This window comes from Artibeus jamaicensis, unplaced genomic scaffold, assembly GCF_021234435.1.
Source record: "Artibeus jamaicensis isolate MK-2021 breed Jamaican fruit bat unplaced genomic scaffold, CSHL_Jam_final contig_3230, whole genome shotgun sequence".
Lineage (NCBI taxonomy): Eukaryota > Metazoa > Chordata > Mammalia > Chiroptera > Phyllostomidae > Artibeus > Artibeus jamaicensis.
Window position 1 is genome coordinate 5,909,171 of NW_026521764.1, and position 27,737 is coordinate 5,936,907.

General features: G+C 43.3%; 1 protein-coding gene across 2 annotated transcripts in view; it reads left to right on the top strand.

Moving 5' to 3' along the window:
- Positions 1 to 27,737, top strand: part of CREB5 (cAMP responsive element binding protein 5) — a 377,706-nt gene that overhangs the window by 80,649 nt on the left and 269,320 nt on the right. For both annotated transcript variants that reach the window (XM_053663648.1, XM_037126614.2), the window contains exon 4: positions 8,367 to 8,488. In XM_053663648.1, coding sequence (XP_053519623.1) covers positions 8,367 to 8,488 — 122 coding nt within the window. The remainder of the gene's footprint in view (positions 1 to 8,366; positions 8,489 to 27,737) is intronic.

Below are 27,737 nucleotides of genomic sequence, written 5' to 3' on the forward strand. Positions count from 1 at the left end.
ACCACCAACCACACTCAAGTGGGTGATGCACCTGCCAGACCCGGGTATTTACTAAGATGAATTTGCTCTTATGGACAGACAGGAAGCATAAAAAACCTCCCATTCTAAAGGGGCAGGACTATAGGGACATGAATGGGTGTGGTGGTTTGGGATGCTGAGGGCTAAAACTTAAAGCCCTTCCCACCTTGATCCTTCCATTCTTATTTGATCCAGGTGGTCCATTTCCAGAGTCCTGATATTATGATGGACATGAGTTACTGTCAGCTGTTCTTGATCTGATAGATGATAATTTTATGGTTAGGGAAGTTGTGATGTCAAAGGTTTTTAGATGCCAAGTTTAACATGGAAATCCACTGAGAACAATATACTTCCACACGCAGAGTGCAAAATTACCAGTTACTAGGTGATATAAGGTCTGGTTTGGTTTGAAAATATGATCAAATTTCAGTATTAAAGGTAAAGAGGATGACGTGTGTGTCTATTTTAATGGCATGATCATCCAGAAGTTCCCAAATCTCATCCTGTCAGAAATCCCCACCCCCCACTTATTTACAGTTGCCTCCAGGTTCTGTATAGGAATCAATGGGCAACTTTATTTATAGCTGTACAAGCAAATAATATTCCAAATGAGAACTCTGTGTGCATGGTGTGTATTGGCAGAATATGGTGGGAGTATTGGCTTAGAAGATGATGAATTTTGATTCATGGTGGGATTACTAGGCATTTAAAGGCATGGACCCACATGTATTTTTCCTTAGACTTCCCACCAGAGGTGTTGATTGGGTTTCACCTTTTAAGGAAAGGTGAAAGTTCAACACTCTTCAACTTATTCACTCAACAAACACTTATGAGTGTCTACAAGGATCCTGTTGCGTGAGATGCTGAGAATGCTGCAATGAACAAGACAAATGGGGTCCCTCTTCCACGGAACTTCCTATCCTCTGTTGGGAATGGGGAGGGCAAAAACAATAGACAACCTCAACCCCGGGTAAAGAAGTGACACAGGCTGTGATGAAGATACAATAGGGTAAACACAAGTGGCATGCAGGCTGCCTAAGGGAGGTTGGGTAAGGCCACTCTGCATGGGTGTCATTTTAGCCAAGACCTGATATTCAGCACTATGGGCTCAGGTATCTTTTCTCCTTGACTTCTAAATATGGAAAACTCCCTAAATATGGGGAGACTGAGGTGGTGAAACCACAAAACCAGAAGTGATCTTGAGCTGACACATGGAGGAGAGGTCAGAGAGACTAGCTTCCTCATTCTTTCTTCCTTCTTCCTGTCTGATACAGAGCAACTAACGGAAATGACAGTGTAGTACCTCAGAACTCAGCTGTGTCTCTGGATTAGGTCTAGGATTAGGACTTCTCTCTAGTTCCAGGACAGAAATCTAATTCTTACCATGGAGAAAGCCAGAACATTGTTCACTGAAGTAGAACATTTGTTTCCAAGATCCTGATCATGACCAACCAGACAATGTCAGACCTCGAATCATTGCCCGTGACACTTTGTTACAAACCCTACTTCATCATCCATGGGCCTTTTAAGGGGGAAGCCAAAGGGAAGGTAATACACCTCCAAGTTTTTTTTTGAAATGACCTGGGATATAAAAAACCCAATTGAGTAAGCAAATAAATCACACACGGTCCATAGTTACCTCCTCTTCCATTGACAGTGAAAGTACACACTGACTTCCCACTGTGTAAATTAATCCAATCTTTATGGAACACAGGGCGGTTTGCACCAGAGGGCAGCATGCTAATAATAATAGCTTCCATTTATTGCTTTATCTTATACCTGTAATTATGTCTCTTCCTTTACATGCATTAGATCATTTAATTCTGGCCACTTTCTTCATATGAGGAAAGATATCAAGAGGATGAGCAGTTTGTCTAAAGTCCCTGTCTGTCTATAATTTTCTCACTGTACACCTACCTAGATTTGGTGAGCTTTACATCCTGAGAACATGTTTTGGTCTTAGATTTATGTTTGAATATAAATCTATCAATTGCTTTTTCTTTTAGTATTGACTTATCTCTTTAATAGCAATCAAATGGAGTCAAAAGTTTTAGAAGGAGATTATACTAACACATTAGCATTTAGGGGAACAAAGACTGTTTTTCTACATCAGATTATCTTGTCCATTGTGACAAGTGGCTATTGGCATTTACAGGAGCTTCTCCATCATGTTTTTAGCTGATCTAGCAAAACGGAACTTTAAATAATTCACCTGAATATCTCAGAGGCCTTGATCTGCAGTCTTCTTTCATGTATGAAAAACTGGCTTCCAGTCTATTCCATCTGGAAGTGATCCCTTTGACAAAGAGTGTCAAAGAACTCAGGCAATTAGTGACTGAGTAGAAACATTAAGCCTTAGCTTCCACTATTGAAGGCAGGTTTTGATAAGACAAACACCTTGGATCCCTTAATTCACTTGGCCAGCAAAGACATGATCTCACAGCATTAATAACCCTTTTTACCAGCTCAGCTCTTCCAAATGAATTAAAATTGTGTCTTGATTGCTGCTGGAACACTCGGGGTAGGCCATGGCTGGTAGTGAGTGTATGTGGTGTAGATACTTGGTTAATTTAAATCTAAATCTCTGTCATCTGGAGCCATGTGTCTGATGTGAGGCTCTCGTCAGAGCTTTTCCTAGACTCATAGGCACTCTTGGGGGCTCTAGTCTACCAGCTGCTCACATGGACAATATGTGGGTTCCAGCAGACAGTTCAAGAGGACGAGAGTGTGTCTTTCACTGCTGGATCACCCTGGCCATGGTCAGGTTTTAAGGAGCTCAGTGCTGTGGTTTAAAAGCCAGAGTTGCCATGGCTTGTCTCATGGTAGCACTGCATCTTTGGGCAGATGGAGGGAAGCAGAAGTGTCTGTGTCACTGAGAGGACCCTGCTGCTCTTGTTGTGTGGCTTGCGCCCAATAAAAGTCTTGTGTGTTGCAAAGAAGCCTGTCTGAAATTCCACGGAATTCTGTCATTTGTTACTGATTATCGCTCTTACACAGGATTACGGATTTTCAAAGGTACGTTATATAAACTCTCTTAATTAGGACTTTATTAAAATTCAGATAGGAACTAAGTAAGAATATTTTAAATAAAGTGTTGAAGAAGTCACGAGATAAATATAACTATAAAAAGAATATAAAAAGTAAGAAAAAGCCCTTTTTTGAGAACCCCAACTCTTACTAAAATAGATATGCTAATTCCAATCATTTTCTCTATTGATTTGAGTGCACTCTTGGGAATTCCATTAAGGCACATTTTGTTGGCTGAAATCGAGTCATGCAAATAATAAAAATGCATTGCCTTTAAAAATACCCTATAATTAGAATGGTCACTAATTCAAACTGATGTTTTTTATAACTGGTCTAAATTAGTGAGGCTTTTTATAGAATTACTAGCCACCATCAATTTAATATGAAATGATGTAAAATTACTTTGCAGAGTCCTTTAGTAATAGCATAGTTAAGAGTATCAGACCAATAGGAAAGAAAAGTTTGCTTAGGAAGTTCACATTCTCCTCCTGTGGTGTGTGATGGAAACTCTGCTTTTCTTTTTTCTTTTTTTAAATTGATGACTTGTTGCTCTGCCTCTTTTTTCTCATTGAGGAAAATGAAACATAGACAAACACATAACTCAAGCACAGCTCTGAAACTGAATAAGGTAGTAACCTATTATTAAATTTGAGCAGACTAAACACTTTTTAAAAGAAGAATCGGATTTCAGGCTTTAGCTTTGTGCTTGTCCTTTAGACTTTGGAGTCATCATACTCGCTGAGGCTGAAGCACTTGATGCTCCACAGGCTCTGAACTGATTGGAAAACTTAGCGAGTTACTATTTTCTTGAATAGTTCTGACCATATATTTCTTGTCCTTCCCACATGTCATGTGGCCCATTCACCGATCGGTGAATTCCTACATCTTAATGCTAGGTTGATGACACTTTTCAGGGTAGATATACAAGCAGGGTCTACACGTGGCAAGTGCTCTTTACCTGACTGCAGAGGCAGCAATTCCAGGAAAAGGTGCTTCTTTTTCCAAGAAACAGATTCGCCATTCCAGGAAGGGAATTAGATATTGAAATATGACAAATTTACAAAGGATTTTTTAAATCCCTTCTGGTGCCAACCTTTACTGTCCAATGGGGAAAGAGACCCCATGGACATGTGAGATTTCTCCCTTGCGTTGACCCCAGGTGTCTCCGCGAGACAAAAAAGCAAGGTGAGCTTTTTTGGCAAACTTTCTGCAAGAAGGTAACAGGCAGGTGCTTACACGTGCCAATTCAGATTTACATAGATAATAACAACCACTTTCCCACTTGGATCAAGTTCAGATTTAAAAGTTGTTAACTTTTAGTTTTATTCGAGATTTTGTGTTATCCCCTTCTGTCCTTCAGATTGTCCTCCCTGAAACAGAAACATTAAAAAAAAGTGAGCAAAAGTCCTTAAACAATTATCTCAGCTCTGAGTTCCCCCTGGAGCCAGTTCCTGTAAGTCCTCGGAGTGCAGCCTACTGAACAGCCCCTAGGTGTTATCCACCAGTAAAGCACTGGTCTCTATTATTCGGGATATAGAAATTGCTGTTGCTGTAGCTAACCCGTGTATGCTCTTAGTTTTAAATAGGGTGTGGTTTACAAGAATTTTAATTTATGGTCATGGACATTACCCACTTACTTCAGGTCTAATTTCAGCTGGAACAGTTTTTTGACAAGGCATTCATGTGGCTAAGAACCTCTGCCTCTTTTATTTAAGCTGCTGATAGATTTAGCTGTTCCCTTTTTGAAGATTTGCACATTTCCTGGCTTACTTGGAACTGGTACCATGTGGGATCAAAGACAACTGGAGACCCTGTATTAATTCTAATAAATGTTAAAACAAAAGTTAAGCTCCATTGTCTGGTTCCTGTTGTAACTGGAAAGAATAGCTCATTCACAAGAAGAAAATGAATAAAAAATTAGGAACAGTGTGCCTTATCTATTCCAAATGTGGGTATAGATATCTGTTTTGTTTTTCTCTCACTGTATCATGCAGCCAAGAAAGTCATACTTGGTTACAACTCTGGGGCCTTCATCTGGGTCTTCTGCTCTAGGGACGAGAGGGACCCAACTCTGTTTATAGACCATGACTCCCCTTGGGCCCTAGCTGTTGTTTCCCTGTTGTGGCAGAGAGGCCCCCCGACGCCACACAGTGCCACTACTGTCTCTGCGCCACGCTTCTTTATCTCCTTTGCTGAGGTGTGTGGGTGTGTGCTGGTATTTGTGAATAATTTTGCTTTAGGGGAGACATAGAACAACTGTCAACTTTGCTTGAGGATTGGCCCCCACATGCCAGCCTGAATTTTATTTCATGGACCATCTTATGAACTCGTCTCAGCCTTCAGGAGTTGCATGGATCCTCTGAAATGACTGTTCTCTCTACCTGCAGTCATAGCCCTCCCCTCGTAAATCTCCAACAAAGAAATCATAGAGGAGGAAAAGGAGAGTTAAAACCTGGAAAACTAAATTCCAGCTGACGACAGTGGTCTAATATTCCAGTTGTGTTATGTGATATTTTCTTAGGTTTTTTTAGTCACAGAAGATGTTTCTGCAAGACAGGAGAGAGTCCGTGGGATTATAATGCAATTCTGTTGTATGAGAGATGAAATGATTCCCAGATATTTAAAAAGAACCAAGGCTTGCTAGGATTATCAATTACTGACACAATTATGTGACTCAACTTCTAAATGGGGCCTGGGGTGAGTTTCAGTATCCTCATAAGTAAAATGGGGCAATAATTTTTACGGTTGGTGTGAAAATTAATGAGATGGTGCATGTGAAACAGTACTATGCCTGCCATGGAGTAACACCCGATAAAATGATGCCTGCACACACACACGTGCAGGCGCACCTTCTTTTATTTCCGCTTTCAGGGCTTGTCTGTTTACACCTTCTGTTGAGAAAGTTTCTCTATCTGTATATCTAGCCCTTATTTCTGGCCTAATGTCTAGTGTCCAGCAGCTGTTACTTACATTCCTGTTTAGCTGTCCTTTAAGTGGTCACATGTTTCTTTGACCTAATGGCAGTCACTTTTGTTTTTTATTTAAATTTATTTTATTTTATTACATTCATTGGAATGACATTGGTTAATATAGTTATAGAGGTTACAGGCATACAATTCTATAATACATCATCTGTATATTGTATTGTGTGTTCACTGCTCTAATCACTTTTGAAGTGAGCCTATTATGGTGGTGATTTTTGAATTCATAGAATCATGAAACTTTAGAACTTTATTTGAAAGATGAGAAGTATGAGCTCTAGAAAATGTAGATAATTTCCCCTAAATCACCTGACTTAAAATCTAGATTTTTGGGTTGTCAATGTCTTTTAGAAGTGCAGCAGAACCCTTCAGGCTGGGGGGAGAGTCTGGGCAAAGCCCGGAATTTACATTGAGAAGGGAGTGTGTCTGAAGGGAAGAGAGGACTTCCTTCTGGTAAGGTGGTCACACATCATGTGACCTTGTGCCAGTCATTTAACTTATTTCTTCATTTCTATAATAATATGCCCCCTTCTTAGCTCATAAAATTTCATGAGATCTAGATTGTAGACAATGTGGGTGAAATGTTTGTAAGCTTCAAAATGTTTCATAAATACTAAATTTATCTTTTATAATCACACAACACATAACTATCGTATGTATATATTGGATACATAGTATATATGTGTGTAGCGTAATAAATTAATGGGCTAAGAAAACTGATTTTCAATTAAATCCTTTGCATATTTTTTATTGGTGGATCACCCAGTGGATGATCGCCGGCTCTCTGTGTGCAAAGTCAGCTCAGTATCTTGGAGATTAGGCTGAGTTTAGGGAAGAATGCAGATGGGGATTTCGCTGCCTTGGAATCCAAGTCAACCATTTGGTTACTTAACAGGTAGGAAAGGCCATTGCCCGTAGGGAATCAGACGTTGCCTCGGCAGGTCTGATTAAACGGGACTATCAAGCTATTTTCAGCTTCATGGATATTAAGCTATTTCTTTGAATCTCAGTGGATAATTTACTGGGATTAACTGCTTTCTGCATGATTTAGGAAAGTAACTACAATGTGAGTCTCTTGTCATACAGGAATTTATAAAAAGAGTGTAGGAATGGCAAATTTGTTTCGACTTGAGGGCTCTCTTCAGTTGGCTGGTGGTGGTGTCTTAGAGAACTGTGTGGAGATTGGAGACTGGGTGTGGGTCAGGCAGGACGAGTGCCCTGATCCCCGCAGCAGAGTCTGCTGTAGGCTCAGGTGGGGATAATACGTATGTGCACAGTGGGAATAGCTCCAAGGCCTCAGTTATAATCCTGCTATTGTCACATCTACCTGAGAGACCTTGAACAAGGCTCCTTACTCACTCAGGGCTTCAGTTTTCTTCATTTGCAGAAGAATTGGCATGGCCAAACAGCCCTCCATGCTCCTTTCTAGTCCTTTCATTTTCTGTTTCTGAGCTAGGGGCAGTTTATACAGTTTTATTCATGTCAACTCAAGTACATCTTTACTAAGGAAGATGGCTGTCCTTGATGATTACAAAGGTGTAATCCTACCCTATTTGCCTTTTAGGGTCTTTTGAGATCTAGATTTTAGAGAACGTATGTGGAAATATTTGTAAACAATAAATATTAAGCCACAAGTAGTGGCTTTACATCCTCCAGTTTTCTAAGTAGTAAGGTTATGAATGAAATTCTGTTTTCTTTTAAAGAGTATTTATTCTCAGAACATTCATTTAGCTGTAGCAAAGAAAACTAAAATTAATAATTATATTTTTAGCAGGTGGGGATTGAATGTAATATTTGACTTGGAATTTTTCATCATCCTCTATGACTTTTGAAATGAGAGATAAAATTGGTAAATTTCCTGTCTCTGTTAAGAAAAAGGAATTTACATGCTTGTGTATTTCTTTTTGTTTGGTATAAAAAGTTACTAAATCTTTTTTCCTTCCAGCCACCTAAAACCAGGCTTGACATGAACACAGCATACTTTTTGTTCAATTTTAGCTAAATCATTTTTTTCCAGTTAGAAAGAAGTCATGCCACAAATTACAGTGTTACTTGCAGTGTTATGGACCCCGAAAGTCAAGGTCGGGATCTCTTGTCCGGAGAGAGGTTTGCAAATCCCTCTACCTGGGATGGCTGACTCACACCGCATTCCTCCTTTGGGATTTGTGGTTTTATTTTCTTTCCTATTCTGGTTTTATTTAAAGGGCTAGGAGATTATGGATGGCCAGTGGGCATCTGAATTAAGGCAAGGGGAGGGGCATTGTGAATTTAGCAGCACATACTTCCCACTGGCTTTTGAGGAAAAGATCCCATGAATGATTACTCGGCCTCTGTTTTCAGATCAGACCCCGACCCCAACGAGATTCCTGAAGAACTGCGAGGAAGTGGGGCTCTTCAATGAGCTGGACTGCTCCCTGGAGCATGAGTTCAGGAAGGCGCAGGAGGAGGAGAGCAGCAAGCGGGTAGGTGTGCTCGGCTGGACAGGCGCCTCCCGGAACCCCTGGGACGGACTTCCGGACTTCCGGGTGGGAAGTGGGCGGTACTGCAGGTTGATTGCTGATGTGGCCTGGGCCTGAAACAGTGTTGTATCCATTTGCAAGTGTCTGTCCAATGTTTTGTTTTTTTTTTAAGTATGAATCCCTGGTTGTGATAGACTCCAAAGTTAGAAAAATCATGGGAAAAACTGGTATCTGAAATATGAAATTCAAGCCAAAAAAAAAAAAAAAGAAAAGAAAAAGAAAAGAACTTCCTGTTTCTTGAACCTGAGTCAGATAAACTCACACTGTTTCTGTTCAAAACTAGTTGTTCGACTTTGCTAAATGTTTGATAGTGAACCTTGCATGGCGCTGAGTGCGGGGGACAAGAGTCGAGGAGACAGCAGGTAAAAAATTAGAGCAGTAGCAGTTTCTCTGATTTTTGGCCCAGGCAATAACCACCTGATTTCCATAATCTGCCCCGAAGATCACCACCAGTTTCAGACGCTTCGTAGTCATGCTATTATTGACCATCCGTTTCTGTTGAGACAAATAGGTTCACCGCAAGTGTGATTTGTTTGTTCTTACAAGTACAGAAAACCCACTTCATGAATCCCTCTAGAATGTATTCAGTTTTATTGTAATGTTGTGCTGGCATTTTCAAATCACTTTATAAGATTAAGGAAAGGAAATGAGGTCATAAGTAAGTGTGATAATGAAGCTTTTTAGTATTTTTTTCATTGTTTTTATAGAGCATTATTGCATGCTCCAAATGTACTAAAGAACAAATTAGATACATTCCATGAACAGAGTCTTAAAATGTGAAAGTTAGTCGACAGGAAGGACCAGCTAGATGGTAATGGATTCTGAAATTCCAGCTGCTCCATCTGGAGAAGAAATTTTGAAAGGTTCTGATATTTCTGTTAGTGTTTCACAACCTTTGAATCCTCCTGTATGTGAAATTTTAATAATCCCCTCCACCAGGTTTTTCATGTCACATTCTCACATCAAAATAGTCAAGGGTTTGTATTCAGTCTGTACTGCTTTAGAAAAAAATTATGAAAATTGGTGAAGGTTATAGCAAAGGGACATACAATCTCAACCAACTCATTTCGTTTGTTTATAATTAATTTGTCACTTGTACTATCAGGTATCATGGATAGGAAGGGTCTTTTTTCTTTTTTTTTTTTAAGCAAATGCTCATTTACCTCATATTTGCCACACACTCTTCTGAACACTCAAAAAATTAACTCAAGAAAAATCAAAAGTATACATTCTCTATTTCATTGCAATAGAAATAGATTTCTTAAAAAATAAAACCCATGAAAATAGCAAGCAAGCAAGAAGAGCCCCAAACTAAAAAGTTTGGCACATTTATTCTGGTTGATGAATGTAGCTCTCCTGGTAGGCATGGCACATGTAAATAGACTAAGGGAGTAAGTTCATTCCTTCCTCAAGACCCTCGAGGTTGGCCTTTTAGATTAAACAGAACTATGTGAAAGGCGTGTGCTTGGTTCATATGGTCTTTATTTGTCATAGAGTGGCTTTAATGGAAGTGTACACCTTTGATTTTCCTTCAGACATTTACCACGAACAGCTTTAGGAAGCCCTTGGCAAAGGGGTGATTTAGATGGTCCCCGTTACATAGTACTCACGATCTCCTAGATGAAGTCACGTGGCGTTGGTGAAATATTTTCTCCTTGTGGACCTGAGAGTCATGTAACTGGTTCTGTTTCTCTTTTCGCTTTGACTGCTCGATTAACATGAAGCCAAGTTTCCTGCTTAACTTTGATAACTTTTTGGAACACTGTTTTGAAAGTATTTTACTTCCCTCAGACTAGACTTTCAGTTCTAGTTTACATTTCCTCTGGTCTTGATTATTAATTTAAGAAACATGGTCATGCTATATATTTTTTGTGAGTTGCTTTTGATTCCTCATGAATTGAGAAAGAGTATAAATAATTAAACTTCAAACATGAAGATAATTAGGCAAGCAAAGTTGAAAACCAGGACTACTATAGTTGTAGAAAAAAGTATTTTCTCTCTTTTCAGCGCTGCCCTTAGCCATGTGATGATTTCTTGATGGGTGTGTGGCGGTGGGGCTCCTGTGGCCCCCTTTCCTTGTGGTTTTGGGCAAACCTCTCAGCAGACCACTGCCCTACACCCCAACCTCACCTGCACACGCCCTGGAAGGTAGACAGCGTTAAGGCTGAGGAGGCGTCCTCTCCCCCTGCCTCGTGCAAACCCGATGGGCCAAATCCAGGCTCGGGTGCCCATGGCTTCACAAGAGGGCACCTTCTGAAGGCCCACTGCATGATGACTCATTCAAATGGGCTGTGCTGGGGCTGTTGCTCTAGCATTTCTTGGGAAGACACAGGGTGGGCAAATGAGGAGGACATGCTCTCCAGTCTGTTAACATAGTTTTACCCATCCCTCTGACTACATGTCTCCAGCTACCAACATCCCTGGCATACCACCAACACCAGGTCTCACTTTGCTTATTTGTTCCTTGTTTTTGTTTTTAAAGGAATAAAGCTTTTTATTTGATGCATACCTTATTATTACCGAGTGCTATCTTCTCCTTCATTCTTTTTTCTCCACATTCAGACAATTATTTCTTTTTATTTCTGTGTCCCTGTCTTCTGGTTGCTTTTCCTTCTTGTCTTGTAATAAAAGACTTGCATTAGTTTCCTCGGCAAGTTTTGGTAAAGTGAAAGATGGATTAATATACCTGGAGAATTTGTCTGAAAAACTTTTTTCTAGAACTTTCAAAGTACTTTGTACAAAAATACTGAAAAGACTGGGCTGCTCCTTCCCAGCACCTTTAAATTTCTAGCTTTAGTCTGGCCTAGAAAATTCTATTAAAGAGTAAATAGAAAATTAATCCTTGTTTAGCCCATGTGGCTGTGCATTGGGGAAAACTATGATCTACAGACTATCCGCAATCTTGACGCCCTTTTCCAAAAGTATTCCAATGTGCATATAGAGTGAAGACAGGCTAGAGGCAGGCCATGACCTCTGGAAAAAGCCCCAATACCAGTATCCACATCCTAAATAGCGGGCACCACATTCCATAACTGCCTCAATTTTCCATGTCCATGTGAGCTCAGAGCCTCAAAACTCTTCAATAAAGATCATTTTCCCCCTTGGAAAAGCATCCATTACTAGCAGGCATGACAAATTGAAGCTTGCCTATGACTTAGAAGTCAGGCTATTCTGTGTCCTAAAACACATGAGAAATTTTGTTCATTATTTTTCATTCAAGAAATATTTTTGAGTGCCCACCACTTACCAGCCACTGTCCAAGGCATTGGTGAATAGACTACTGGCTAAAGCTGGTAAGAGAAGGAAAATAAAACAACCTTGCCTTCATGTAACTTATTTCTAGTGGGCAAGACAAACAAGAAGTGAATAAAGACAATAAAATATATACAATTTCAGAAGATGATAACAGCTTTGGAGAAAAATATGACAGGGAAGGGGCACGTGGGTGGTCAGGGAGGGCATGGCTGGCAAGGGCAAGTGGAGGAGAAGGCCTGGACCAGGTGAGTGCTGGGGAGGAGCATGAGTGTTCCAAGTAGAGAGAGCAGTAAGTACAAAGCCCCAAGGCTAGAGCATGCTCCGTGGGTTGGAGGAATTACAAAGAGGCCAGTTTGGCTGGAGGAGAGTATGTAATAATGCTAAAGAGTGGGTGTGGGAGGGTGGATCCAGGAAGGCCCCGAGGCTTTGGCTTTTATTCTGAGCAAGATAGGGAACTATTGAACAGTTTTGAGCAGAGGAGTGATAGGATCTGACCTCTATAATAGAAATATCACCTTGGATTCTGAGTTGAAAGTAAACCATTGGAGGGCATCAGCAGAGAAAGATCAGTTAGGATGGTATTGAAAGAGTCCAGATGAAGGATGATGGAGGTGGAGGGGGCGGTTAGATTCTGACTATATTCTGAAGTGGGAGACACTAGGGTTGGCTGATGGGCTAGATCTGGGCAGTAGTAGAAAGAATGGAATCCAGGACAAACTAGGTTTTTGGCTGAAGCAACTAGAAGAATGGAATTGCCTGTGGGAAGAGCAGGTCGGAGGGGGAGATGGAGAGGATTGTTTTTAGACTTGTTAAAAGGAGATACTGAATCAGCAGATGGGTATCTAGGTTTTATAATTCAGGAAGCAGCCGACCTGTCTGGAGATGTAAACTGGGAGTCACAGGCAGATCGATGGTGTTTAAACACACGAGCCTAGAAGAAACTCCCTGGGCCGGGAGTGATAGAGGTGAAGTGGAGGAAAGGTCTGAACATAGAACTCAGCAGAGCCCTTTGAATCTTTCAAGACGGAGACGTCAACTGTCTTCAGTGGCCAGTGGTGACACAGAAGATGACGAGGCATGAAGACTCAAGCGAAGCCTAGGAACCCTTGCAGTAATGCTGAATGGAGTCCAATAACTGGCAGTTGGCATGCTGATTTTGTGTTCTGTGTCAGAGGAAACAAACAAGATTTTTAAAGAAGAAAAAGAAAGAGTGGGATGAACTGATCTTTTACATTTGATTTTTTTTTAAAGATGGAATAATGCACATGTAGGCAGCTGCAGGGAGCTTCACCATCTGATAGCAGTTGTGTGCAAGCGTGCGAGTGTGTGTAAGAAAGGAAGGGGAGTTGAAAGGACTAGATATTAACTCCTTTGTCTTGCTGAGAGAAATATAACAGTCCAGCCTAACGTGGTTAAGGACCCTGACGATGAAAAGTGCTGTTTTAAGTGCTAAGTGTTGTGATGCTCCCCTAGGACCTAAATCCGACTCATTATGCTGATGCAGCAATAGCAAATTAGGACATTTCCATGCTCTGGAATTCCTGCCCAAATGATGAAAAGTGCAGTCTATTCCCAGAGGGCGTTGACTATTTAACACATGGGAACAAGGGACAAGCTACAATCTTAAGATCTCAGATCCCAGCTCAACAGGAGTCACGGAGCAGGGCACGGCCAGGTCAGCCTTAGCTCAGAGAAATAGGCTGCTCCATCTGATTAAATTTTGTACCTGGAAATCGTGTTACCCGACACCACCAGTTACTGGGGGAGAGAGCAGTGCAGAGAGGGAGGTGCTTTGCTTTGCTTTACTTTCCTACACAGTTTTGCTCTATCAGGCACTGGCTGGACCGGCTGCTCTCTGGGGAAAGTATGAGTGGCACTGGATGGAAAAGGAAAGACACGGAATTGAGCAAACTGCAACAGCTGCATGTTTCCGGTTATGTTATATTTTCTATGATATTTGTAAAATGATCCCTCTGTCCCCAAGAAGTCTGGAGAAAAAGAATGTTCTGAAACCTACACTTGGTTTTATCCAGATACTGAAAATGTCACCATGTTTGCTCAAATCCTAGTAGATGAGACCGTTTTTGATCTTTTTGGGTTGTTTTGTTTTGTTGTGTTTTTATCAGCATGATTGGAAAGAAAACACCCATCGGTGATAAGAAGCAATGTATTTATTCCCCCACTCCGATAAGTGGAAATCCCCTCTTATAAGGATTTTTTTTTTAAAGATTTTATTTATTTATCTTTAGGGGGAAAGGGAAGGAGAGAGGAGAGAAACATCAATGTATGGTTGCCTCTTGTGGGTCCCCTGCTGGGAACTGGCCTGCAACCCAGGCATGTGCCCTGACTGGGAATTGAACCGCGATTGTCTGGTTCCCAGGCCCATGCTCAATCCACTGAGCTACACCAGCCAGGGCAAGGATTTTTTTTCTTTCCATTTAGTACATGACAGCTTTTCTCCTTATAGGTTTACATTACACCCTCAACTGAGTGGAATTTGCTGCTGGAAGAGGAGTGAACTGGCTCTTTGTATTTGCATCCCACTCAGGCAGGGACTAAACCAGTGGGTGAACTGGAAGCTGTTTCATGTGTTTGGGTCCCTGGGATTTGGGACCAATGACTACAGTCTGAACAGAGATGAGGAAGAGTTGGTATCCATTTCCATACATGTCTGTGAATCGATGCTATCTGCCGCTCTGCTTCAGTTCTGAAATGGAGTGGGAAATAGCATAAACTCATAGGTCACTTTGTTCCGGGGAAAGTCAGGGTTTCCTCAAAGCAGAACACTCATCCTCTCTTGCCTTGCTAAGAATGAGCCCTTCTGTCAAGTGTGCTTGACACGTAGGACGAGGGAACAGCTTGGAGGGGTCCAGACTGAGGCGGGTACCGGGAATTCGTTCATCTCCTGCCTGGGAGAATTTGAGTATTTGGATAATTTGGACCTTAATGAATGAGTCCTCATGAGCTAATTTTCATGCTAAAGAAACCATGTCTTACCTCTGGAGGCCGAGGATTTAAGTTCTAACGCTAAGTCGTTTGGCAGTTCGTGGCTGCACCTTCAGCGGTAGTGGCGGCGGCAATAATTGCAGATGAATGTCTCTCAGCCTGAGTGGCAGGTTTTATTGTTCTCTGAGTTCGGTATTAAGCAATTAAGTTTTTTGTCATAGGTTTTATTTATATTTCCTATCACATAAGATGGCAGTCTCTCTGCCTGAGGACTTTTTAAGAACTGACCACGAGGCTCTCAGTGGCTGAGGTTTGAATTAGGTTTTGCATTCATTCCTGGCTGTGACGGGCGTCCTCATAAGAGGTGCTGATGTTTCCACTTGAAGCTGTGAATTATAAGAGATTGGGACAATTTTTCCTTTTCACGATATAACATGATGATTGCTGTAGGAAACTGGGCATTGATTTGGGGAACCTCTGTATTTGTGTTGTAAATTAGATAGAATAAAATTACCCATCCCTCCCTCCCTCCCTCCCTCCCTCCCTCCCTCCCTCCCTCCCTCCCTTCCTTCCTTCCTTCCTTCCTTCCTTCCTTCCTTCCTTCCTTCCTTCCTTCCTTCCTTCCAACCTTCCTTCCTTCCTTCCTTCCTTCCTTCCTTCCTTCCTTCCTTCCTTCCTTCCTTCCTTCCTTCCTTCTATCCTCACCCAAAACATGCTTATTGATTTTAGAGAGAGGAGAAAGGAGGGAGAGAAAAAGAAATAATTGATGTGAGAGAGAAACATTGATGTGTTGCCTCCCATACATGCACCAACCTAGGATGGTACCCTCATCCTAAACACGTGCCCTGACCAGGAATCGAACCTGCAGCGTTTCAGTTTATGGGATTACGGGACGATGCTCCAACTGGGTCCCTCCAGGCCTAAAATAATGTTTCTCGCACCAGTATTTCCTGTTCACTTGTGACTGGGTATAGTAATGATCAAAGTACTTATGTACTCACAAAGCATGTTCAGGTCTGCCTATGACATTTTGAATGTGCTGGTAATGATCACTTGATTTTGGTCCGTTTACGAACAGGGAATAATTATAGGTGATTATTCCAGTACTATGTTCCCCACTCTGAGTACAGAGGAATAAACTATCTAGAGAAACAAAAAAGAGAGTAGACAGGCACTCACTAAGGAGATCCCGCGGCAGGAGTGACATGTTCTGGCCTTTTCTCTGCCTCTCTGTTCTGTCCCTGCCTCCTTGTCTTTCGGTCGTTTCCACGCACAGGTGCTTCCCACTTACACCTTCTCTTTGGAAAATCCATACACTCTCATAGTTGAACCATCAACCCCACCCCGACACTTCCTTCAGCTCTATGGCTCGCCCCTATGTTGGATTTGAAGATTCGTTTCTAACCTGCAGCTATTACAGACATTCCCGTTTGCACAGAACACTGCTCTTTCTAACTGAGCTGGCCCAGAACGATACCACCGGGCTTCTCAGTGCAAACTCAGTGCCGAGCCTGACATGCCTGGTTCCCTCAGAGGCACAGCCACCCACCCACCATGGGGTCAGCTTGGCCTCCGCTCCCCGCTTTGCCCCAGTCACTAGGTCCAGTCACCTGGCCTGGGAAAGAGTCCTCATATCTTTTCTGCATTTTCCATTTCCATCACCTCAAGTCTAGACCATCATCACCTCCTATCGAGTTATTGCTGCAAATTTCAGGAAAGTTTTTTGGCCTCTAGCCTAACTTTAAAGAAATACTTAGCATTAAGTATCATTGTAAAATGGAACACATTTTTAAAATGAAAGTAAAGTGAAATATTTGCCAGTAAAGAAAAACTACTTGAAGCTGTTTGCCTGTCACTTGTGGTTAAATGTCCCTTCAAATATTGTCATTGTTAAAAGGTAGAGGGGTTGGCGTGGGGTGCCACAGGTATGGGAGAAAGTGCATTGGAAGATGTGAACCGTAGCCTTGATCCTGCAACATTTTATACATGGAATGCTTTGAAAAGAACCAAAGCAGCGATGGGGAGGGGCACTAAAATGACAAAGAAAAGAAACCAAAAATAATCAAAAACATGGTGGTGCCCTGATGTTCCCCAGAGACTAGAGTGAACCCATCCTCGGGCTGTGGGGCAGCCTTACCGTGGCTGACAATGAACCCAGTTGGATTGTTTGGCAGGGAAGATCCTCCCTAAAACAATTATGAAGCTCAGCTTTAAGGGCTGAGGAAAGGGCAGCTCTTCCCAGCAGGAGACCTTCTCATCAGGGCGATTTTTCTGTCCCAGCTTGGGTCAGGTTCTCAGCTCATTAAAATCACTTCTTACCTGTCTCAAGGCAGGCAAGCCAGGCCAGGATTTCAAGGTAGTAACCCAAATGGAATCACAGCAGTGAACGGACAGTCTCCTTCCGAAGGAATCAATGTCCAGCTGTGAGTAATTCAGGACTTCCAGTGTGTCAGACAGGCACGGGAGGTAGGCACGTACCCGGGCACGGGAGGCGTCGGTGTCTGCAGGGGAAGCTATGCGTCCTCTGTGAGCCCTAAATTAATGTTCCCAAAGGCAAGCAGGAAAACACATCTATTTTCTGGGCCAGAATAAAACAAAATGAGAAAAAGATGAAGCTTCCGTTGTAGGCATAAAACAGCCCTCACATTTGGAGAATTGGAGCAAATGCTAGCCAACGCAGTGAGCATCTGCCGCTGAGGATCAGGTAAGCCTGGGCCCCTCACGGAGATGTGAGCAAACATTGACATTGTAAAACGGGGAAAGGAAAATAATATAATAGTTGCAAGAATCCCTGCCTCCGTCATCTCATAAATCCAGGTGAACGTTACATGTGGTTAAGAGCAGGTATGGGAGTGATTTGCTGTGGGAGTCCTGCTTCAGCATTTGTGTGTTGTTAAGTTATTTCCATATTGATAAGGCTGAGGCCAGGAACTGGGATTCCGTGCGTTCCTTCTGGCCACATTTCCAGCGTGTTGGCTGTCAACTCAAACTTGTGGTGCAATTGCTGATTTTCACATTGGAACCCGAGGGGACATTTTCCTTGTGCTTCACTCAACCACTGCCAGAGCCCAAAGGCCTAGGAAAGTTTGTGAAATGGTGGGGTTTCCTGTCTGAATTACTTGGACTGAAGTCCTACACTTTTGGAACTAACCGTCCCGGTGACTCAGAGGGGCTCACCAGCTGGCTGGAGTGGAGATGAGGTCAGTCACTCACAGTGTCACCTGCTTACTCCTAACGTTTTGGCTGGGGTGGTCCTTGCATCCCTGGTATGATGGGCTATTGTCTGTGGTCTTTTCCAGAACGTTGCCAGGATTCCCTTTGCTCTTTGCTTTTTGGTGTGTAAAAGACTCTTTTCTAACCTGTTGGGTCTTCTGGTACCCCTGGGTGACAAGGCCAGTTCTCTCCCTTGTCTCCAGAGCAAAATGGAATGTCAGAGGGCTTTACTCTCAGCATCGCCTCTGAGCACATATTTTCTTATAATAAACTCCCATGTGTTGGTAAACTTAGACTGCTGCCGTTTGTAGATGATATTTTGACACGTGACCTGAAGGTGAATGTGAGGTGTTTTATTGGACAGTTTTGGTCCCAGAAACCAGACTGGAAAGTCCCACCTGCCAGCTTTCCAGTCATTGTCTGGCATGGCGGGGGCTTCCCCAGCCTTCTCTATGAAGTGTGGCGAACCCTGTGTTTTGGGTTTAGCATGGCTGCAGCCACAGACATCCCTGGGATCTGAGCTCTGTGCACAGTACACCATCTGTTATATGAAAACTTTGAAAGTTGATCACAGCACTGACCGGATCCTGCCTAAGTTGGTACCGGGCGCGGCCTTTTTCTGTGGCTTTATGTTTGGGTGGGGGCTTAATCAGGCTCTGCAAGTAGTCATGTCCTCAAAGAAGAAAAGCAGTCATGCTTTGGGTGGGTGTCAGGTTGATTGACTACAGATGATGCAGTGCTGGGCATTTTGAATAACAGCCACTCTCGAAGGAGTCATCCCCTTCCCGGCCTCCCCCAGTATGATTTGTTATGCATACAGCTTAGGAACTTTCCCAGAGGATTTATGAACACGAAGTGATTGCTGGACTTGTTGGCATGGTCGGTCCAGGCATTGCTGTCCTTTCCAGGGTGAGCCTGAAATCCGAAGAGCTCTAGAATCTCCCAGCCCCAGATGGTCAGTTCGCAAGTGGCTGGAAGGGAGCAAGACAATCCAGAATTCGGGCAGCCCTTTTTGCAGTGGGACGTGCCGAAGTGTCATATGCACTGTGATATCTCCGTGCTGCTGGTCCACCTGGAGTGGCCGCCCAGCACTCCTGCTGCTGTTTGCAACAACTCAGAAGCGGGCCAGGAAGAAAGAATGTGGAGTGTCGTCTGAATTCAGGACAAAGGCAAGAAATCCGGACTCCATTCCACTACTCTCTGAAGGTCACATGTGACTTCATTTTCTCACCAGTAAGCTTGACCTTTCATCAGCTTTGGAGTTATAAACATACATAGTTCAAATTTATGGAGATCTGGAGAATAGAAAATGAAGCTAATTCCTAAGTACATGGTGTTTGATTCACTTAGCACTTCAGCATCTCACCTTGGACATCCTTTCTGATGTTGACCAAAAGAACTGTCCCAAAAGGGGCCCTGGGAGCCGAACTCCAAAGTCTACACTCGCAGAGACAGTAACGCAGTGGAGACAGAGCTGCCTGGAAAGAGCGCCTGGTGGCTGCACAGCAGGCAGAGGGGGAACAGCAACGTGTCCCAGATCTCCGCTAGACTGTTTCCTTTATTTGTGTCATGAAAAGGCACACAGACGTGAGCACCTGTTTGAGGCGAAGTGGGCAGTCTGGGTTATGTGACTAATTCCTCATTGCTCTGACCATTCCCTTGGATGGCTCACAAGGTCCAGTTCAACAGCTTTAACAGACATTCGCTGCTCTCTGATCGTGAAGGCAGCACAACCGATTTGCTCATCCTCTGGGTGTGAACTTGGAGTTGACTTACCATTAGTGGTGATAGCTTTGCACGATCCAAACAAACAAACACGCCCTCCCACGGTCCCCCTTGTGACCAGAGGCACATATTGCCAGACAGCTGGCCAGGGCCAGGGGTACAGTGTGCGACCGCGGGAGAGAGGAGCTGCGCTGACCTCATTAGCGCCATCCTTCTAATTGCCTGCCACAGCCACAGACAACAGCTACCAGAGCGACTCCTAATCCAAGGGACTGGTGTATTTTACAGGAGAAAAAAATCTATTAACAATCCTGACGGCATCGTCCACGCACTGTCTTCTCTGAGCAGATTTTACATTTTGCCCTTCCTAAAGTTTACTGCCTTTTGACAAAATCCTGCCTACATCATGTAACATAGTTTGTTGTTATCAAAGAGCATTGAGAGCTCACCCTCATGGTTGGGCCAAACTGATGTGGAAAATGCCCGAGGAGCTCCTATGGAACAGAACACATGGGTGTCTCTGATCTTTGCCTGTGGGCTGGTGTGAGAAGGAAGAGTATGAATGGAGCTTTGTGTGTATCCTAGGAATGGCTTGAAAGGAAGCTAGCCACCACATACTTTGCTTGGATGCTTTGTGGGATTTATTCAGCTCATCCTCCTGGACTTCCTGGCTTTTTATCAGACAGTAAATACCACTCTGGCAGAGCCGTGCCCCGTGAGTCTGAAAGCCGCGCACAGCTTTCAAGCATCCATGTGCGGCTCACTGCACTCAAACATTTTTACAGACTTCCTCCTCCATCGTTTCGAATCCTGGCACTTACTTCCTCATTCACTGCCCAGGGTGTTTGTGAAGCCCCCTTTCTTTCAAGTTTGCCACTGAGGCCATCTGACATATTAGCCAGCTGGAGAATGAAGTACAGGCAAAGATGACTAATATTTGCAGTCACCCCTCCTCTCCATAGCAAAGAAGAAAGCCCCAGCCTGATGTTTAGAGTGGTCCTCCTCTCCTCCCCCCTGGCAGAGGTAACCCGTTCCTCATGCCAAGTGCCTTTCCCAACAGCTGTTTGGTGATTCTGTGTCACTGGGCTCATTCTAAACTCAAGACTATCCTTTTAATTACCTCTTCGTATGTCAGCGATGCCAAGCTCTGTGGCACAGAGAAGGGGGATAAACCTACCTTAGAATGGATTTTTCGTAAGACTCTCCCTGAGATAAGAGCCCTAAATCTTGGCAGCCTCTGCAGAGCACACGCTTTGTGACTGCACACGAATTCCTGGCTCCCCAGAGCCGTGTTATAAATGGAGTGCATGGGCCAGGGCTGGGTAATAAGATCCCGCAGATACATTTGAGAGCAAGGTGCACTTTTGCTTTATTTATGAAGATAGACATGCTGGTTGAGGGCTTAATCACAGCTGATAAATCATTTTAAAAAAGCCTATTAGAACCATATGCTGATTTTTTGCATTAATACAGTGTGTCTGTTTCCAGTCTAATAAGACAGGGTTTTCTCGTCCGCTCTCTGTGTCTCTCCAGCATGGACTGTTTATCTGTTTAAGTGGTATCACTTGTGTGGGAGCATTTATCTCTTTAAGAGGTACCATTAATAAAAGAACGCGAAAGGAAAGAGGGAAGGCAAAATGAGTGAAGGCGCCTGTTGCGTGGTGCCTGTGTGTGTGTGCGTGTGCGTGTGCGTTTATGATATGACAAAGGAAAGAGTGAGAAAGCTGAGAAACGGAAATATCTCAATTAGAGTTTCGGAAGACCACGGACTGGCCTTCGCTGGGCATAAGGTAGTCATTTCAGCCCAGGTGGTTATAATACTATAGCAAAAGATTATCTGAATAGAGGCATGTATGTGTGTGTGTGTGTGTGCGCGTGCGTGTGTGTGGACTGACATTTGGGTTACCTCACTTCTCCCCAAGCTAGCAGAGGGCTGCCCAGGAACAGGTCCCAAGGCTCTTTAATGAGAGCCATATTGGGACGCCAACTCAGAGCCAAGTTCTGTTTTATCACTAATTGCAGGGGTGCCTTGCAGATCTTTTCTATTATTTCCTGATTATACCCCTGCTCTTTTTATTATCTTGCCAAAACTCAAACAGTAATAATTGCATGATTTATTGTTTATTTATAAACCTGTCTACGGCGTCCATTGCTGCATCGAATAGATTTTGAAACAGCAATGGCTTTTCCTAAATAACTGGGTTTCTTTTACCTTCCACCAAGAAGTCATACATTTGTGAATTTCACTTATCCCTTTAAGACTTACTGGCTTCGTATCAAATAGCAAATAGCCCTCCAACAGAGCCATGCCCTATGAACATAAATGGTTGACTTGGTGCAGCTTTCAAATGTCTATTTTCTTCTCAGAGTCCATGGTTTCTGGCCTTATAGAGAATGGGGGTGGCGGGGAGGGGAGCTTGCTGTACAGAGAGAGCTTGTGTGCCAGGAAGATGTTTTAGGACAGGATATTAATTTATCTTTTACGATTACATCCAGGTTGGATTATATGACTGCTAAGTTTCTTTCCAACTCAGTTTCCATGATTCTCTGAAATCAATGTTTAGAGATAAGTAAAAAGCTCATTTTACACAAATTTAGGCATAGTGGGAAAATATGACACTAAATTATTAGAATTGAGATTATAAGGGACTAATAATAAAATTTACTACCATTCATGGAGTTCCTACTATTTGCCAGGCACGGTGCTAGAACTTTTGTTTATATAATCCCCTGATCACCAGTGACAACTCTATGAGATAGATGTTTTACTCTCATTTTTCATAATAAGAAGTTAAAGCTTAAGAGTTTAGATAGTTTGCTGAAAGCCACAAGCTGGGAAGTTACAGGCCCAGCATTTGCATACAGGGCTGTCTCCTGGAAAGTCCGTGTGCTTCCCACTATTTGGGTTGGCTTCCTGTCTTTAGGTCCTTATGGTGCATGCATGTTTAATACATGCTAATTAAGTTTTTAAAGAATTTCTTTGTTACTTATTTTTAAAGAGAGGAGAAGGGAAGGAGAAAGGGAGAGAAACATCAGTGTGCGGTTGCCTCTCATGTGCTCCCTACCAGGGACCTGGCCTGCAACCCAGGCATGTGCCCCGACTGGGAATCAAACTGGTGACCCTTTGGTTTGCAGGCCAGTGCTCAATCCACTGAGCCACACTAGCCAAGGCTGCTAATTAATTTTTTAAAAATGTTCAGTGAAAGCTTTACAAAATGTCAAGCTGAGCTTGACCTGCACAAGTACATGAAAAAACTCTGACTGTACCCACTATGTTCTGGTCTTTAAAAATTCTTCTCTGGGCTTCTGGAGGTGCCCAGTCTCAGCTCCAGGTTTCTTCCAGGTTCTTTAGCTGTGGTGGCCAACAGCACGGCTGGCCCTGAAACCTCAGGGAAAAAAATGCAACTTGCTCACCATGTGGCATTTTTCAATGTCGCCAAATGCATGCAGTTCTCCATGACTTGTCTACTTACCAAAGGGTGTGATTCCAGTTCCAAACTAGGCATGAGATAATCCTCTCATCTCCAGCATTTAGAGAGCCACATCCTCTTGCTATGGGACATGTCCTTTCATGTCTGGTGCTAGTGACTACTGCTTTCCTAAAGTAAAATGAACATATGTTTGGAGTTCACGTTAGGTTCTGATAGAGTAACATCTGCTGGAATGACTACCTCTGAGAAGAACACCCTTAGGAGAATGCAGACCGAACTCATGGGCCATTGCCTTTGCATTCAGAGGCTGCTACACCACTCTTGCTGGGTGTCATAGCAGTTTGGGCATTAGCATAGAGAGTAATTGCTGGTGTACGTTCTGTGGTGAACATTGGATAGTTAAGTGTTGGATTTTAAGGGAAAGCTTTGCCGTGTACCTTCCCTCCAACCTCCACCACTAGAAATTTCTATTATGTCCTCTCAGTTCAATCAAACAAACTTTTATGTCCCAGGTGTTGTGCTAGGTGGGCCAGGTGCCAAGGCTACATTTTCATGGGGGAGCAGCTAGTTTTGGGGTATGGGGGAGAGTTTGGTTTCCTTGGTAGGTCCTACCTTCTCTGGGATCATGACACAGTGGAAATAGAGAATGCCGTGACTGCTTTGTTTCGCTGTGTATTCTTCATGATCTGCCACCCACTTAATTTACCATTCTTCTCTTTCTGTTGTTTTCTCTCCTATGTCTTTTCTGCTTAAGGAAAATGAAATGTCTCCCCTCTCCAAATTTATCAGTGGCTTCCCCACCTCATTGTGCCTGCCTATACAGTTGTCTTCACATGGAAGCTTTCTCCCTTCTCTCCTCTTTGACCAAATCTAACTCATTCATGAAAGCCGATGTCAAAAGCCACCTCCATTGAAGCCTTCTCTAATGTCCACTCACCTGACACAACCTTAGACTTCCCTGAATTACTCCAGTGCTTTCAAAGACTTTATGGCCCTTCTAACTGTTTACTGTGCACTCTGGTATTGTGCTCTTCCTTCCCCACAATCCCTGGGACCGGGAGCCATGTTATCGCAGGGCCGGGCCCACCCCCTTCTGTCACTCCCAGCACCATTAGCTTGCAAGTGGAAGAAGCTCTCTGAAGAATGGCATGGATGAATGAATGGACATGAATAGGTGAATACACGTCCTTGCATAGCAAGATGACATTACCTGGTTTATCCAAGGCAGGGAGAACTAGAGTGCCTTCTGCCTCTGAAGAGGGATATCTGTTTAAGTGTTTTAGTATTCATTTACTTTTCAAGAGATTTGTTAATTCACAAAAGACCTAGGATGATTGAAGATGTAAAAACCTAATAATGTAGTTAATAGCTATACTATGTAGAGAATCTTGATTTGAAAGCAAGAAAGCTTTGAATTAGAAATTCATCTATTCATTCAACGAACTTTTATATGTTAGTCATTGGGATATCATAGGATTAGTCAATAGGATATCACTGAAAATACCAGTACTTAAAGTGTGACAAATATATTGTGTCCTACAGTATAACATGGCTAAGCTAAGGATTTCATAGCCCCTAATCCAGTACTGTGTGTGTGTGTGTGTGTGTGTGTGTGTGTGTGTAATGAGGAGAGGAGTAGATGCCAGTGGTAGGTCTTGATTAAGTAACCTAATATTATGAGCCTTGTGTTTCTCATCTGTACAATGGTGATAGTAATTACTCATCTCATAGGGTGGTGGTGATGACAAAGAAATCCTTCTATGTAAAGTGCAGTTATGTGTATGCAGGAGAGCTCAATAATTTGTGTTCTCTTCTTCACTATACATATACTCGAGGGTGAGACTTTAGTACCAAACCTGGGATGGGAAAATAAAAGTCTACGCCCATACGATTCCAGAAATGTAGGTGGTAGTTTTGACCCAGAAGTCCCTTTCATCCCTGCAATGGGCCAAGGGACTAAGACCTCCCCAGGGCTGCAGTTGAAACTGAGGTGGGTTTGATGTCCATGATCCATACTCTGCAGGAGTTGGTCTTTCTGCAGTTACAGGTGATTCTTGTATAAACCAAAAGTCTGCGGGCTTCCCCAGCATTTCCTTTCACTGCCCAGGCAATGCGGTGTCCCCACTGTTCATTTTCAGGAAGGTTTCACAGATGTTGGCTAGGCTGCTTCCAGGTCAGAAAAATTGTTGAAGGACGACCTCTTCAGAGCAATATAATGGACATTCCCATGGTACAAATTCAAAAGTAAACCTTAACGTTTTTAGAACACTCTCACCCATTCCTTCATTCCTTATCCACAGAACTGTCTGTCCCACCAATATGATCTCACTTTGCCTCCTTGGACATTTGAGTAACTTCTGCAAGGTTGTACTTCTTGCAGTGCCTGGGTGTTCAGAACCACCAGTTTTAGTTACTGCAGGACATCAATGGGAAAGAAAAAGAAACTTTCTCTTTGGGCAGATCCACCATCAAAGCTGAGTTCATGGTTTGGTGAAGCTTGGCCTGATTAGAAAGGAACAGTCCATGCAGCCGCCTGGGCTGGCCATGCTGGAAGTTTCCGGGTCAGCTGTGCCCTGCAGCAGTGCTCCCTGCTTGCTAGCCCCCGTCCTTCTGGGATAGGGGTCCAGGAGAGAATATTGGTTCATGTCCAGGTCTATATAAGCTTAGGGCACAGGCCCCTAACTGTAGAGTTCACTCACTGTTATTTTTTGTAGCAAATGTTACACACCCCCTTCTGTACTCATATTTAAATCACCCATGCCTATGACCCTGGTGGCAGCAGATGTGTCCCACCTGGATGTGTGTCCCCTGGCCCTTATCAAGGATGGGAAAATTGTGAAATACTAGATCAGTGGTGGTGGCACAGGCTTGATTTTTACCACCTTGTGTCAGAGGAGAGAGCCGCTCATCAGGGAATTCGAGCTGAGATGTGGCGTACACCCTGGCCCTTCTGTACCAGTCTGGTGAGTGTCAATGGGGTGTGCCCGAAAGGGCCTCCCATTGTCCAAGCACAAGTTTGAGGCCATCACGACCACAGTGACTATTATTCTTTCTTACATAAGAGCTGCAAGGCCAAGTTTCTGTCCCAGTGCGCATCTTTCCTCCTGCCTTTCCTTTCCCTACTGGAACCAAAACAAACCCAAATATCAGCATCACACAAGTACATCTCAGTGTTTGCCAAACTGCCTTCCTTGGGAAACTGCCCTCCTTGGGAAGCTGTCCCTGCATTGGAACCACCAACATCACCAGTGTCATCCCGAACTCCCCCAAAATACAAACTCGGGGGCCCACCATGGACCAGCTCAGTAAGTCTGGGTGTGGCAAGTTGCAAAGCGAGGTTGGTGCTGCTGGTCTGGGGACCATGCTTTGAAAGCCACTGCTCTAAGCAAACCACTACTCTAAGAATTCCCTTGTCAAATGCATCCACTGTTCGTTTAGTCTTGCCCTTCTCTTAGGGATTTACAGTGGACATTGGCATTTTAAAGGCTAGAAGAAGTCCTTCTGCAATCCACCATTTTCCTCACTTGTTTGACCATAGAACCTTTCTTTCTGTGGAGCTGCCACTCACATCCCATGGAGGCCTGACCCATTGGAACCTACTCTGCCTGATGATAACGGCAAGAACTTACAACATCAGACCCATTGGTTACTTAACTCCTCCGAGAGTCCATTTCTATGTACCTTATAAAATTACAGTAGGGTTTAGGCAACATTTCATGTGAAGTACCCAGCACATTGCCTTGTATATAGAATATACTTAATAAGTGAAAAGTATGTTTTGTTTTGTTTAGTTCACGTCAGAGATGGGTCGACATTTGCCCTGCCTATTCGCTCTTTAAGTGTACCAACACTTCAGGACATTTTGAATGTGCGCAGAGATTTCTTGAGCAAAACCACTAGTTTCCATCCCTCTCTGAGTGAGCACACTTTCCTGATATGGGCGATAATTGAACTGGCATCAGTTGTAATTGTCAAGGGGAGTGTTTTCATGACAATGAGGAGCAACCAACAGATAGTTTTTATAGATACAGTGACATCGAGAGCATTTAGCATTTCAATTCTAAATCCTGTGACAGTAGTTTACAGTCTTCAACATGCTATAAAAGTGAGCAATTGCGATGATAATTATCATTACTTAGACAAATGTTTTAGGTTGAAAAAAGGCTTGCCATTGCAGAACAGGGGTGTTTCTTAGCTTTCAAGGAAGAATATGATCTCTCTTTCCCTTTGGTTGTCCTCTGACTATTATCCATCTAGGAGTCTTTTTAGCATGGGGGCCTCCTCAGCCTTACGGTGCAAATCTGGGCCTATCACTTCAAGGCTGGACCCCAGAGAGGCAATGAGAGGGTAGAGCATGAAATGATTTTGTAATGTCTTCCCGACTGAAGAAACGGCCCAGTTTTTCTGAAGCAGCAAACTTAGGGATGGGGGGACGTGATTTATGAGGAACGGCAACAGATTCCCATTCTTCCATGCAAGCAACTGTAGAGCTATGGTCTGGCGCACACAACTCGTTTCCATAACATAATCGTGTGGCTTGATGGGTAATGTCCCCAGACCAGCTGGCCCCATGAAAGGAGCAGGGCTGCGGTAGTCCCACCCCGGAATGCAGGGAGGGGGTC